Source organism: Hyla sarda, chromosome 1, assembly GCF_029499605.1.
Source record: "Hyla sarda isolate aHylSar1 chromosome 1, aHylSar1.hap1, whole genome shotgun sequence".
Lineage (NCBI taxonomy): Eukaryota > Metazoa > Chordata > Amphibia > Anura > Hylidae > Hyla > Hyla sarda.
Window position 1 is genome coordinate 80,670,508 of NC_079189.1, and position 15,338 is coordinate 80,685,845.

At 40.0% G+C, this 15,338-nt stretch overlaps 1 protein-coding gene across 5 annotated transcripts in view; it reads right to left on the reverse strand.

The window, feature by feature from the left end:
* ARAP2 (ArfGAP with RhoGAP domain, ankyrin repeat and PH domain 2) overlaps positions 1–15,338 on the reverse strand; it is a 416,250-nt gene that overhangs the window by 349,758 nt on the left and 51,154 nt on the right. For 4 of the 5 annotated variants that reach the window (XM_056556214.1, XM_056556204.1, XM_056556224.1 and 1 more), the window contains one exon: positions 1,877–1,946. In XM_056556214.1, the coding sequence (XP_056412189.1) occupies positions 1,877–1,946 (70 nt within the window). The remainder of the gene's footprint in view (positions 1–1,876; positions 1,947–15,338) is intronic. The other variant, XM_056556235.1, reaches the window with a different exon arrangement.

Sequence of the window (15,338 nt, forward strand, 5' to 3'; positions counted from 1 at the left end):
ATGTGGTATAGATAAAAAGTACAGATCACGGTGCAAAAATTAGTCTTCATGCAGCCGCATATAAGGAAAATTGAAAAAGTTATAGATGGTCAAAATAGGGCAATTTCAAACATACTGATTTTGTACAAAAAGTTTAAGATTTTTTAAAAGCAGTACAATAATAGAAAAGTATGTAATCGTATTGACCCACAGAATAAAGAAAACATGCCATTTTTCCACAACGTGTACAGTGTGAAAATGAAACCCTCCAAAAATAGCAAAATTGTTGTTTTCATTTAAATTTCCTCACTAAAAAAATTATTTAGTTTGCCGTACATTTTATGGTAAAATGAGTGATATCATTACAAAGAACAATTGATTTTATTGGATTTTAAGGTGAAACTAAATTGCAAAAATAAAATAGGCATGGTCCTTAAAGGGGTACTCCGCCCCTAGACATCTTATCCCCTATCCAAATGATAGAGGATAATATGTCAGATCGCCGCGGTCCGGCTGCTAGGGAGCCCCGGGATCCCCGCTGCGGCACTGCGCTATCATTACAGCACAGAGCGAGTTCGCTCTGCACGTAATGACGGGCAATACAGGGGCCGGAGCATCGTTACGTCACGGCTCCACCCCTCATGATGTCACAACCCGCCCCTTTCAATACAAGTCTATGGGAGGGTGTGTGGCAGTCGTCACGCCCCCTGCCATAGACTTGCATTAAGGGGATGGGCCGCGATGTCACGAGGGGCGGAGCCATGACGTTACGCTGCCCCGTCCCCTGTATCGCCCGTCATTACGCACAGAGCGAACTCGATCTGTGCTGTAATGATAGCGGGGTGCTGCAGCGGGGATCCCAGGGATCCCAAGCAGCAGGACCGCAGCGATCTGACATCTTATCCCCTATCCTTTGGATAGGGGATAAGATGTCTAGGGGCGGAGTACCCCTTTAAGGTCAAAATGGGCTTGGTCCTTAAGGGTTTAAATGGTTACTCCACCCCTAGACATCTTATCCCCTATCTTAAGGATAGGGGATAAGATGTCAGATTGCCGTGGTCCGGCTGCTGGTCACCCCCGGGATCTCGGCTGTGGCACCCCGATATCATTACTGCACAGAGCAGACTCGCTCCGTGCGTAATGACCAGCGATACAGGGGCCGGAGCATCGTAACGTCATGGCTCCGCCTCTCGTGACATCACGGTCCGCCCCCATAATGCAAGTCTATGGGAGGGGGCGTGATGGCCTCCCATAGACTTGTATTGAGGGGCGGGCCGTTACATCACGAGGGGGCGGAGCCGTGACGTAATGATGCTCCAGCCCCTGTATTGCCCGTCATTACGCACAGCGCGAGTCTGCTTTGTGCAGTAATGATAGCGGGGTGCCGCAGCCAAGATCCCAGGGGTCCCCAGCAGTGGGACCCCGGTGATCTGACATCTTATCCCCTATCCTTCGGATAGTGGATAAGATGTCTAGGGGTGGAGTACCCCTTAAACCTTATAGCAGAGTGTCATTTCTTCAGTGTTGTCACGTGAAAATATGTGAGGGGTGTACTCACTTTTGTGAGACACTGTAAGTAGGTTTAAGTAAGTGTGGTCTGGGCTGGAGTGAGTTTGAGCAAAAATTTGTAGAGAGGCACAATTTTTTTTAACTTAAAGTCATGGCAAATTTTACTGCATTCTTAGAAGTTGTCAGAAATTACTTTGTCGCAGTTTGCACAAAAATATGTGACAAATGTAGAACAAAATCTGTGTAAATACAATGATAATTTTCCCTATTTGTTTTCATCTCATAACTTGCATTAAATATAATATGTTGAATGTTTGTATTACAGATAAAAAAGCAGCAATCTATATTGAGTTTATGTAGCTAAGGTTCAATAGATAAAGTATCTTACCCTGTCGCTGTAATAGTACGAAATGTGATGTCCATCAACTTTCACCCACCTCTTCTGAAACATGCAACTGCTGAATAAAAATTGCAGCACAGTCAGCACATAACATATATTGAAATGTTATAGATACCACCTAATTTGAATAATAATGATTACATTTGTTTTATCAGTATTTTATTTTGGGTTGTGTTATCGTCACTTGTCTATTTTAATAATAAGTTTGCTGTCTACAAGTCCCGTTGAATCTAGATTTCAAGAATTGTTTTCCATGTTCTGACACTGCATTGCATAACTTTTGCTACGACAGTCTACTTTTATATATCTATTTATCAAAAAAAAAAGTATTACATTGTATTACACAAAAAAAGTTAATTACTTTGAAATAAAATATATTCGATACTTGTAGTTACTTGTTATGTTGCCACTCGGTGCTCTTTGGCCCCTTCTCTGAACATCCACCTAATATGTTTAGGGCTGAGGGTCACACATGCTCAGTAGCTCATTTCCACCTCACAGATTATTTTGTACACATGTGCAGGCTAGGCAACTGAAATTTGCATCTTACTAGCATTGGACACTTTACACTGAAATAACGAGACAATTTTAAATGCACGCTAGGGGCTGCCATTGCAAGTATATCATAGCATTAATGTCCAAGAAAAAAAGTAGAAAGTCGGCACTGCCACCTACCAAAATAGCCAGAGCAGGTGTGAGCTACAACCAAACGCAGGTCTTCCAGGTGTAGCCGTGTTCACACGGTGCTCTATCCCAAGGAAGTAAAGGAATTCAATACCATAGAAGAAGCAAGCAGGAGGCACTCGTGGATGCAACACATAGACTTTCTTCAGGTACGGTCACAGGATACAATCAGTCAACAAGCTGTTTCACGCTAAATGCGCTTAGGTCATGAATAAGTGTATTTAGCGTGAAACAGACAAAGAATAAGTCAGCCAGCACTTTAGTTGATACCAAACTATTATATGGACCTGGCCTACAGGTGCACGCTACTAGGCTAGATATACAGCAACAGAAGAATGCAGCAGCACACTGCCAGCACAAAGATATAGGTGCAACATGAATATGCAGTTAAAACATGGAGAGCTATACAGCTATGGTGTAATAGATGCAAATGTGAAACTATGAAATAGTGAGGCACTTAGCTCGCAAATTTGTCTCCGCCGCCGGTCAAATAGCTTGGACCGTCCCACCGCGATAAGGTGGCCTCCTTGGGACGGCATGAAACAGCTTGTTGACTGATTGTATCCTGTTACCGTACAAAGAAGCATTCTCTTAAAGGTTTTAATTGTAAAATTGTTAGGGTCTATTCACGAGGCAGAATTTCCGCTCATCTGCCCCAATTCAGCTTCCGCTTATGTGGATTTTGTGCTGAATTGGTATGGGATTGGTGTGGAACCCAAGCAGAAATTCAGCAGAAGTGTGAATGGGAGTGTGGACTCCAATAGAAGAGTATTGGGCTTTCATTTGAGGAGGAATTCCTCAAGCAGAATTCTGCTTAAAGAAATTCTGTCGTGTGAATAGACCCTTAGGCTGGGTTCAGACTATGGAGTCTCCGGGCAGAAAATTTCCACCCGGAGATTCCGAGGACCGCGCGGACACTGCAGTCTCCTATAGACTGCTGTGTGTTCCGTTAGGATTTCCGCCTGAAGAAAGAGCAACCCCTTTCTTCAGGTGGACATTTTCTAGCGGATTTTTCATCCGGATTTTCCGCTTCACAAATTCCGAAGTGTGAATTTGTGAACGGAAAACCATTCACTACACTATGCATTATAGTAAGCGGAATTTCTGCCGGCGGAAATTCCGTAGTCTGAACCTAGCCTTAGGCTGGGTTTACACTGCAGAATTTCTGGGCAGAATTTCTGCTGGAGATCGAGCTGGCGGGGCTAGGACCGAGCAGACTGCATTGCTGCCCCCATTGACTGCAATGCATTTCTGGGTGGATCTGCTCAGAAATGCATTGCCAACTATGGGGACAGCAATATAGTCTGCTAAGTCCTAGTGCCGTCGGCTCGGTCCTCGGCAGAAATTCTGCCCAGAAAGTCCACAGTGTGAACCTAGCCTAATAGTGCATGAATAACAGAAAAACGTGATGTCACTCATAGGACAACAACAATCCATTAGACTAAGTTCATACTACGGAAATTCAGATGCAGCATTACTGTCCCATGAGATTCGGCTGCACAGTGCACATTATGGAATTTTGGAGGATGGGGACAGCGCCAGCTGCCCTTTGGAATCTCCGGACTGAATTTTTCCAGTCAGACTCCTCAGTATGAACACAACCTGAAAGGCTCATTTCAAACAGTTATATGGCCACATTTAAGGGCTCTATCAAAATGGCTCATATATCACCTTAAACCTTTGTTAAGAAACAAGAACCATATAGGATAGAAAAAGTTACTTCCTCCTCATAAATGTCACTATTGAATTACAATCCCCTATGTTACATTATATTTCAACAAAACATTCAATCTTAAAAGCTATAAACAGAATGCAGGCTTTGGTTTTTATGACATATCCCTGAAAAGCAGACATTTTGTTAATGACAACAGGTCATAGTTCACACTATACAGGCATAGACTTAATGAATCATGTCTTTGCACAATGAGAAGGATGGGCGAGGTAGAGCTCCCTGAGGCCACCCCTGATCTTCACACGGCCTAATTTCTATTCTATAGAAGAATTCCACCAGAAATTCAGCCGAAATTTAAATCACATTGACCCAGATTTATCAAACTATGTGAGAGAAAAAGTGGAGAGATTTTTCCACAGTAACCAATCACAGTTCAGCTAAAGAGCTCTGGGGAAAGCTGAGCTGTGATTGGTTGCTGTGGGAAAATCACTCCACTTTATCTCTCACACAGTTTGATAAATATGGGCCATTAAGGGTGGAAGCCTATTGAACTCAATAGGGCTTTAAATTTTAAAAGAATTCTGTGCTTTGAGCAGCAGAAATCTTACCGCAATTCTGCCGCAATTACATTCAGCAAGCTTTGTGTGGAATTGCAAATATTCTGCTGTGTGAACATAGCCTTACTGTGACTGATGCCTAGTGATGCATTAGAGAGGAAAGGAAATAACCCCATAGATGAACCATAGAACGCATTGAATCAAATTTCTATATCAATTCTATATAATGTTTATGCAGGGGCATATGTCGGGACATGTTTTCTTCATGCTACAATAGGGTACTAACAAGCTACTCGGGTAACCAAAAATGAATATTTGCCCCGGGTAAAGGAAAGTCTAGTTACAACTATAGTTTGTGAATTAAAACTTTAAACAAATGAAAAGTTGCACATATTGTAAGTCAAAATAAATTACTATTGTTATTTAAAAAAAAGGTAGATGGATTCATACTGATGTACGGCGGTGATTTAAACCCTGGTAGATCCTGTATGACACGATATCTATAAAATAAATCCTACCTGACAGCCACAGGCAGTTTTTCTGTTTTATTTAAACTGAATTTAATTCACTTTTAAGCTTGCTTTGTCTCTGCCAGCCTCATCTCCTGGCCAGAGTTGAAATAAAAAGTCAGCTTGTTGCCTCTCAGCAGGCTTTTTGTGTCTGGACCACATACATTTGAAGCTGTAAGAAGTCATTCAGGAGCAATAAAACATCTATAAACTAAATGTTGTATAGATAGGAAACGGCAGGTTCAAATTCGACCATAAGGCTAGTTTCACACAAGCGTAATACAGGCACATTTTTTTGCCTGTATTACAGCCAAATGTCCTGGCCCAAGTGCGAGTCTAATGACCCAAACAGCATCATTGACATTTGTCCATAAAACAGTTTAGAAATGTGCCCATATTACGCTAGTGTCAAACTAACCGATTCCTAACTATTCCACAAAATACAAAATTTAAGGGGTTGTCTGGCCTTTTAAAATTAATGGTCTACTAATAGTACAATGCGTGCAAGGATGGGTGAGATAAGAGGGCCACAGCCTCTCCAAACAGCCCATAAGTGGGTCCTGAGAGTTCAATGCCCGTCAAACTAAAATGCAGGATCTACCAGGGTTTAAAGGACAGCTGAACATCAGTATGAATCCATTTACCTTTTTTTTTTAATAAAAATCTCAGTACTTCTAGTAATTACAAGCTGATGTATGCCCTGGACATGGTGCACTCTTCTGCCTCCTCTGTCTGTGTCAGAAACTGGCCGGAGCAGGAGAGGTTTGCTTTGGAGATTTGCTTCTGCTCAGGACAATTCCTGATACAGGCAGAGGTGGCAGCAGAGTTAACCGTGTCTGAGTGGAACAACTACATTACTTCTACAGCAGTAAACTTTTACCTTTAATGACCTTTCTAGATAGACAGTTTTCATAGACCAGATAACCCCTTTAAAATCAACTCCAAAACCATCCATCTTCACAAAATTAGCTTTTTTTTTTTTTTTTTAGTTTAACCCCTTACTGCATTCATATGGGAAGGTTCAATGAAAGTATATTGGTACCATATGAAATTGGTTTGGGAGCTGACAGTGCTCCATATGCAGTGCATGGTGACTGTATATTATAGCTACCAAAAAAGAAAGAATAGCTAGCAACCATGTATCAATTGCACACCACAAATATTCAGTATGTTCCAAAAAAGATATAGATCTTTATTTATCACATAGCAGATAGATAAGTACACACAATTTAAAAACAATTAAAAACAAGATCCCAGAGCGGAGTAATATAATCCTACTACGCCCACCCTGCAGTGGGTACAAATAACCCTGTGAAGTGGATCAGTCCTGGCACAATAAACCACAAAAAATCTATGCAGCAATAGAATATATATATATATGTATATATATATATATATATATATATATATATATATATATATATATATATATATAAATAATATGTATCAATATATACATAGCAACTGACATATTAATAAAGTCACCTAGCAGCCTATCCACAGATCTGTATACAATAGAAGTGTCTCAGTGCATATAATGAACCTATCTAAAAGATATAAGGTGCATAGCTACAACCTGATAAAGTGCAATGTGTCCGTCAAGTCCGGGAAAAAGTGAGGGATGGCTGCCAGACTGAGTGCTGTAATGCTGCCGCCAGGACTCTGTACATCAAAGGCAGGGAGAAGCTGACCCCATGCGTTCCACCTCCAGCTACGGAGGCTTCCTCAGGAGTCAGGAAGTCAGGAAACCTCCGTAGCTGGAGGCGGAACGCGTGGTCTCAGCTTCTCCCTGCCTTTGATGTACAGAGTCCTGGCGGCAGCATTACAGCACTCAGTCTGGCAGCCATCCCTCACTTTTTCCCGGACTTGACGGACACATTGCACTTTATCAGGTTGTAGCTATGCACCTTATATCTTTTAGATAGGTTCATTATATGCACTGAGACACTTCTATTGTATACAGATCTGTGGATAGGCTGCTAGGTGACTTTATTAATATTTGTCAGTTGCTATTATATATTGATACATAATATATATATATATATATATATATATATATATATATATATATTCTATTGCTGCATAGATTGTTTTGTGGTTTATTGTGCCAGGACTGATCCACATCACAGGGTTATTTGTACCCACTGCAGGGTGGGCGTAGTAGGATTATATTCCTCCGCTCTGGGATCTTGTTTTTAATTGCTTTTAAATTGTGTGTACTTATCTGTCTGCTATGTGATAAATAAAGATCTATATATTTTTTGGAACATACTGAATATTTGTGGTGTGCAATTGATACATGGTTGCTAGCTTTTTTTCTTTTTTGGTTGATATTTAGTTGCAGCCTATTGCACCCAACTATTATTGTAGGGGTGCCCATCGGTTTTCTCTATTCATGTATATTATAGCTGACACTCGCCAGCAAAACTGAAGTCTATTTCCCGATAAATATAAAATGACGGAGCACTCACCATGAGAAGTCTTCAAAATCTGAAGATTTTCTTTATTATTGTAAATTATCTAGTCAGATACAAACGCAGGGAGGCAGTAAGGCTTTACTGCCTCCCTGCAATTGTACCTGACTAGATGATTTAATTAAAAAAAAAAAATCTTCTGATTTTGAAGATGTCTCATGGTGAGTGCTCAATCATTTCATATCTATTGGGATGTATGCTATATGCATCTGTATCTATTGGACAGATTAGCACCTAGAAAGGTCTTCAGCGATATCAGGCCTACAGAATATCCAAATCTCTGGTTGTTTAATTTGAGAGCAAGTGAAGCAGTTTCGGATTGGGTCTACTTAGTGTGGAAAAACTGAAGTCTGCTCCTAGCAGTTTAACCCCCTATATAAAGAAGTCAATGCTAACCATTGCATCTAGTTGGTTAGATGAAAGGCTATAGAAGGAGATCACCAGTTTGACTGTATACCTGAAAACATAGATACATACAGCAAAGAATTTCAGTGCCATTGGTAATTTTCACAGTATATGACATGGGTAAGATCTCAAATTATGTTACTGTTCACCCTAGAGCATGGTATATAGTAGAAAAGGCACCTTTTCATTTCACACAGTATGCAAAGAACAATATCATAAAATAACAACAATGGCAAACAATATTCAAATAATACATTGTGCAAATAAATTGACTATCTGCAACCCAAACCAGAGTCCAGTGTCATTTTCATTATAAGAGGCAGATACTCATTTGTATATAGACTCACTGGGGGAGCTTTATCAAATGATTTAGACTGTTTTTTCCTGTCTAAATTTGTCGCAGAGAAAGTCGCAGTCTAAATATGTGCGACTTTTCTGCGACTTTTGCTGTAGATGATTTTTAGAACATGATGCATGCAAGTCTATTTTAGACGGAAATGCATTGGAAAATGCATTGGTGCTGAATTTATCAAGTGCAACTTTTGTGCGACAAGTCGCATCTGCCCAAAATACGCTGAAATGTCAGACCATGTTGGAGCAGGTCTAAATGCAGGTTAAGCTGTAGACCCTGAAGTCTGAGCACAGAATTTATCAAGGGCTGTGAGACCTTTGATAAATTAGGAGCACAATAGACAGGAGACTACCACATACGCTGGTCTATAAGCATACCCAGAATAGACTAGATTAGTAAATGTCCCCCATAGTGTGCATGACAAATAAGTACATTTTTGGGTCCAGGGAAAAATAATGTCCTTTTAACCTTTATTCTGCAACCTATGTGAAGAAAGTATAGTATTCCATTAAAGTTAGCCTGTCACTATGAAAAGTCCAGAGTACCAGCATTGTGTTATAAAACAGGAGGAACTGCATAGATTGTTCTATAGTTTTCTGGGAATAGATTCAGTATAGGAAAAAAAGAATCCAGCTCATTGCCTGTCATTGCATATCACCAGCCTCAGTATGGGTACCACTCTGATGTGGGTAAACTAATAGTTAAAAATCCACAAGATGCTTGGATGTGAAAAACATAACAATCTTTCTGCTGGATCCATAAAGACAGACACTACAGCGATTCCCATCAAATGATGCATTTCAGGTGCATTATGCATTATTCACCTAAAACACATCAATTGCTGGGGGTTCCTGTGACTGTTATTGCAGTATCTATTTTTATGGATCAAGAATGAAGACTGCAATGCTTTTCACGTCCAAGCATTATGTGGATTTTTAACAAAGAGATTGAGCATAACTTGTAACCTATTGATTAAAAATACCTATAACATGATGCATGCAAGTCTATTTTAGATGGAAATGCATTGGAAAATGCATTGGTGCTGAATTTATCAAGTGCGACTTTTGTGCGACAAGTCGCATTTGCCCAAAATACGCTGAAATGTCAGACCATGTTGGAGCAGGTCTAAATGCAGTTTAAGCTGTAGACCCTGAAGTCTGAGCACAGAAATTATCAAGGACTGTGAGACCTTTGATAAATTAGGAGCGCAATAGACAGGAGACTACCACATACGCTGGTCTATAAGCATACCCAGAATAGACTAGATTAGTAAATGTTCACCATTGTTTCATTTAGGGTCAAAGGCCCTGCACTTGTTCCCTCATATAATCATCTAAGGTCACACACTGAGTCATTACTCTAGACCAGTGTTTCCCAACCAGTGTGCCTCCAGCTGTTGCAAAAGTACAACTCCCTACATGCTGGGAGTTGTAATTTTGCAACAGCTAAAGGCACACTGGTTGGGAAACATTTGTCCAGACATAAATGAGGAGAAAATATAGGGCTAGATCCAGACTATGCAGCTGTACTACTATTATATAAATCGTTCAGACTACATTGCCAGCTGGCTGCTGTAGGTAATCTATAGGTTGGGTAGTGTACCAGACAACAGCTCCGGTTAATACTTACAACTGCACAGCTGGATTGCCATTATAAGGGGCAGAACTTAAAACAACATAGACATAATACTGTTATAGAATTCAGCTCAGAAAATATAGCCAGGCTGCTGTTACAGTATAAAGTATACAGTACAGCTAAAACTACAGTGCTGCAACTGGCTTCATTTTATTTCAATTTTGTCCAGAAGAGATGACTGTAAGTACAAAACTAAGGATGAGCGGACCTCCTGCTCTCTTGCTCAATTTGGGCTTTCAAATTTGTTATGGATTCAACCCTGATTTGGGTTTTACCCTACACTTACTGAACCAGGTGCAGCGTGCCCTGCCTATGGACCAATTCCCTCCATTTCATGACTAATCCCCCCATTTTATGACCAGTACCCTCCATTTCATGGTTAATCCCCCATTTCATGTCCATTCCCCCATTTCATGTCTATTTCCATTCTCCGTTGCATATACCAAAGAGCCCTGGGACAAAGTGACTTGTTCAAGTGAAAAATCACTTCCTCCCAGGGTTAGGCACTACTGAAATTCAATTGCAGGGGACATGCATGGAAGCTTTATTGGGCTGTCGCAAAGCAAGGTAATAGTCTCGGTATAATAGATACTCCTAACACCAAAAAAAAAAATACCTTAACTATAACATGAGTTTTTTGTTTGTTTTATTTTATTTTATTTTTTGAAAAAAACGTGTCTTATAATTGAGCAATAAGGTTTTTTTCCCCTTATTTCTACCGTTCTGTCAAGTCCAACAGACTGAATATTTATTTATATCATTGATGTAGACTAGGCCATTCCATATTAATAATTTTAGCTAGTCCAGCTTTTTTTTTACCATGTGCAATGAGCCATTGTTGTTCTAGTTTTGTTGGAATAGAATGTTAGTTAAAGTCTCCCTACTGTAAGTCTATTGAACAGCAGGAGTTCAATGAAGGCTTCTGTACATTGTGCTGTTACCATGTGTCCTCGGCTGTCATTGTTTGTAACAGTGAAATATCTCCATAGAATTATGTTCCCTCAAGTAAAGATCACAGCAGGGTGTATTATATTATCATTATACTGTAAATAGTATTTGACCTGTTCAATGCATTGTAGAGAATAAGGACAAAAACCTCAGTCTGCGACTAATCAGACGTCTGAATAGACCATCCATAAAGTACTTGACCTATTTCACAATGTACCATGAGTTCTTCTCATTCCTGCCATAGAAGAATATAGCTACTGTAAAATCTTTCTAAAAGATTGCCTCATTGAGAAGACCCTCCTATTATCTAGTCTTTATTTCCCATCAGAGATTTCTATACTGGTCATGTTTGAGAGGATAACCACATTGTTGAATGCAGTAGTCAACTTAAAGAAGTTTCACTATATTACAATTCCTGTCCAAGGAGCAAACAGCAAAGGACACAATAGGTAATGAAAGTAGATCCGCGCTGCCAGTCATCAAAGGATTAGTGATGAGCAGCAGGGGCCATATTTGAATTTGCGATATTTCACAAATATATGGACGAATATTCGTCCTATGTTTGTGAAATTCGCATATTTACTATGTCCGTTCCATTTTTTTCCATGCAAAAAATTTGTAATGAAATTTGCATAGTGCGCATGGGCGATTATATCTTTCACCTAAAAGAAGGGAGGGATCAGTGTCCTCTGGAAGTGCTGATAATAGCGAATATTTGCATATTCGCATATACAAAATATTCACACTCCACACCGACTCACACAGTAAATAATATTGGAGCCTTCTTTGGACCACGAGCTGGCGCTTGGGACCATTAGACAGCACTGTCATCTCCAGCCATCCGATTATCTGCATTTATTATGAGCTCATCTATTGTCCCCATCGTCCCCTGATGATCGGGGCAAGAAACGCGTCGGGATGTTTTTGTTAATCTCTACTTGCCATACATAGGGTCCAGATAAGTACTTTTCTATCTACACTGGGTAATATATCTTATCTGCCTTTGTCTATACATGTGGTCATTATCCACAGGTTGAATGGTGAAATCACACTTTGAAATATATACTGTGCTTGGATATGACTTCATTGATTCATTTATACACAATTAATTGTGATATAGAAAGAAATATCACCTATATGTAACATCTTGATATCTCCTATATTTAACATTATCTGTTTTTTGAGATATATGAAGGTGTATCCCAAGAGGTTAATCTGTTTCTGAAACTATAAATTATTAATTCCAGAATATCAATAATAGAGACAGGGACACCACCTTCGCCCTACATCTGGGGGTTGTTGTTAGAAGGATATTGGTATAATTGTAGAACATCTTCCCTTTTCCCATCGAACCTAGATTAGACAGAACCATCTAGTGAGATAGAGAGCCTCCTCTCTGTGATATAGACAGGGCTTTATTGGCCATCACAGGGGTAGGTTCCTGTGCAGGACCGTCCTTATAAGGACGCCCACCCTGCCTAGGTTTAGGGGTAGTATCAGGGATTTACTATCAGGGCAAGGAGGTAGAGGCCGTTCATCCAATCACTCCCCTAGGCCCTCCCCCCCCTACCAACCTACCTTACTCCCCATCCTATCCTTTAGTGCATTATTTGTGCTCCAACTATGGCAAGTCTCCAGATCGGTGGAGCATAATAAAATTATAAATTTATCTCGACAAGCCAAAGTCGCTGTCCTACTGGTATCGCGTCTTGATATATCTGGGAATTATCGATCCCAAGATCATTTTAATTCACATTGGTTTTTGGGTAATTACATATCTTGTGGATACTATCAATATTTAGATTTTTGCCTTGGCTCTTAGTGTAAAAACATAATAAAGTTATGTTTTAGTGTCCTTTCAGTGATTTCAATTTGGTCAACACTATTTAGATACACTGCCTTCTGTGATTTCCAGGGAGAAATTATCTTTTTTTTTTTTTACACAGTAGACATCATTGTTGCGACGTGTACTGTGAAGAAAAAAAAAAAAAAACGAATATTCATCATTACGAATATATATCGCTATATTCTAAATATTTGCAAAATCGCAAAGTGCTGATATTTGCGGTAAAAATTTGCATTTCAAATATTCGCGCTCAACACTACAAAGGATAAGGTAGGAGCAAGGGGATTTCATAAACTTCTGATTTATTAATACACATAACGCATTTCAAGGCCGGAATGGCCTTTTCATCAGGTGTCTGATGAAAAGATCAGATTCATCTTGAAACGTGTTGCGTGTGCTTTATTTTACTCAACAGTAAAGAAACCTGTTGTTTACACATCCGGACTCACCTGGTTCCCTTTGACTGCGCGATCTCCAGCTTCCACCTTTTTGTGTGTTTCTCCACCTTCTCTTATCCTTTGATGACTGGCAGTGCGGATCTACTTCCATTACCTATTGTGTCCATTGCTGTATCTCCTGCAAGCCGTTCCAGAATGGGAAGCCTGCGGCAGCCGGTCTGCATTCACCTGCATCTATCCTGCTATGCTGCATGAGTGTTGTGCCTCTGACAGTGCACAACACAATAAGGTGAGCATATTCATATAGCATACACCTGGGAGTGCTTCTGTTCTTTTTGTTTTGTGTCCAAGGAGCATGAGATATTATGGATGTACATTGTTTAAAGGGGTACTCCGGTGGAAAACTTTTTTTTTTTTTTTAATGAACAGATTTGTAAATTACTTTTATTAAAAAATCTTAATCCTTCCAGTACTTATTAGCTATTGAATACTACAGAGGAACTTCTTTTCTTTTTGGAACACAGAGCTCTCTGTTGACATATCTGTCCATTTTAAGAACCGTCCAGAGTAGGAGAAAATCCCCATATAAAACATATGCTGCTCTGTACAGTTCCTAAAATGGACAGAGATGTCAGCAGAGAGCACTGTGCTCGTGATGTCAGCAGAGAGCACTGTGTTCCAAAAATAAAATAATTTCCTTTGTAGTATTCAGCAGCTAATAAGTACTGGAAGGATTAAGATTTTTTTAACCCCTTAAGGACCAAGGACGTACCGGTACGTCCTTGGTCCTGCTCTCCTGATATAACGCGGGATTACACAGTAACCCTGCTTCATGTCATGGCGGGCCCGGCGTCATAGTGAAGCCGGGACCCGCCTCTAATAGCGCACAGCGCCGATCGCGGCGCCGCACGCTATTAACCCTTTAGCCGCGCACTCAGAGCTGAGCCGCAGAGTGAAAGTTGCCAGCTAGCTCAGTCGGGCTGTTCGGGATAGCCGCGGCTAATAGCGGCATCCCGAACAGCTGACAGGACAGCGGGAGGGCCCCTACCTGCCTCCTCACTGTCCGATCGCCGAATGACTGCTCAGTGCCTGAGATCCAGGCATGAGCAGTCATGCGGCAGAATCGTTGATCATTGGTTTCTTATGAGAAACCAGTGATCAATGATGAAGATCAGTGTGTGCATTGTTATAGGTCCCTATGGAACCTATAACACTGCAAAGAAAAAGTGAAAAAAAAAGTGAATAAAGATTATTTAACTCCTCTCCTATTAAAAGTTTGTATCACCCCCCTTTTCCAATAAAAAAAAAACACAGTGTAAATAAAAATAAACATATACGGTATCACCGTATCATGCGGAAATGTCCGAATTATAAAAATATATCATTAATTAAACCGCTCGGTCAATGGTGTGCGCGCAAAAAAATTCAAAAGTCCAAAATAGTGCATTTTTGGTCACATTTTATATCATTTAAAAATGAATCAATAAGTCCTATCAATGCAAAAATGGTACCGTTAAAAACTTCAGATCACGGCGCAAAAAATGAGCCCTCATACAGCCCCATACACAGAAAAATAAAAAAGTTATAGGGGACAGAAAAATGACAATTTTAAACGTGTTAATTTTCCTGCATGTAGTTATGATTTTTTCCAGAAGTCCGACAAAATCAAACCTATATAAATAGGGTATCATTTTAATCGTATGGACCTACAGAATAAAGATATTGTGTTATTTCTACCGAAAAATTTACTACGTAGAAACGGAAGCCCCCAAAAGTTACAAAACAGCATTTTTTTTTTCAATTTTGTCGCACAATGATTTTTTTTTTCCGTTTCACCGTAGATTTTGGGCAAAATGACTGAAGTCATTACAAATTAGAATTGGTGTCGCAAAAAATAAGCCATCATATGGATTTTTAGGTGGAAAATTGAAAGAGTTATGATTTTTTAAAGGCAAGGAGCAAAAAACGAA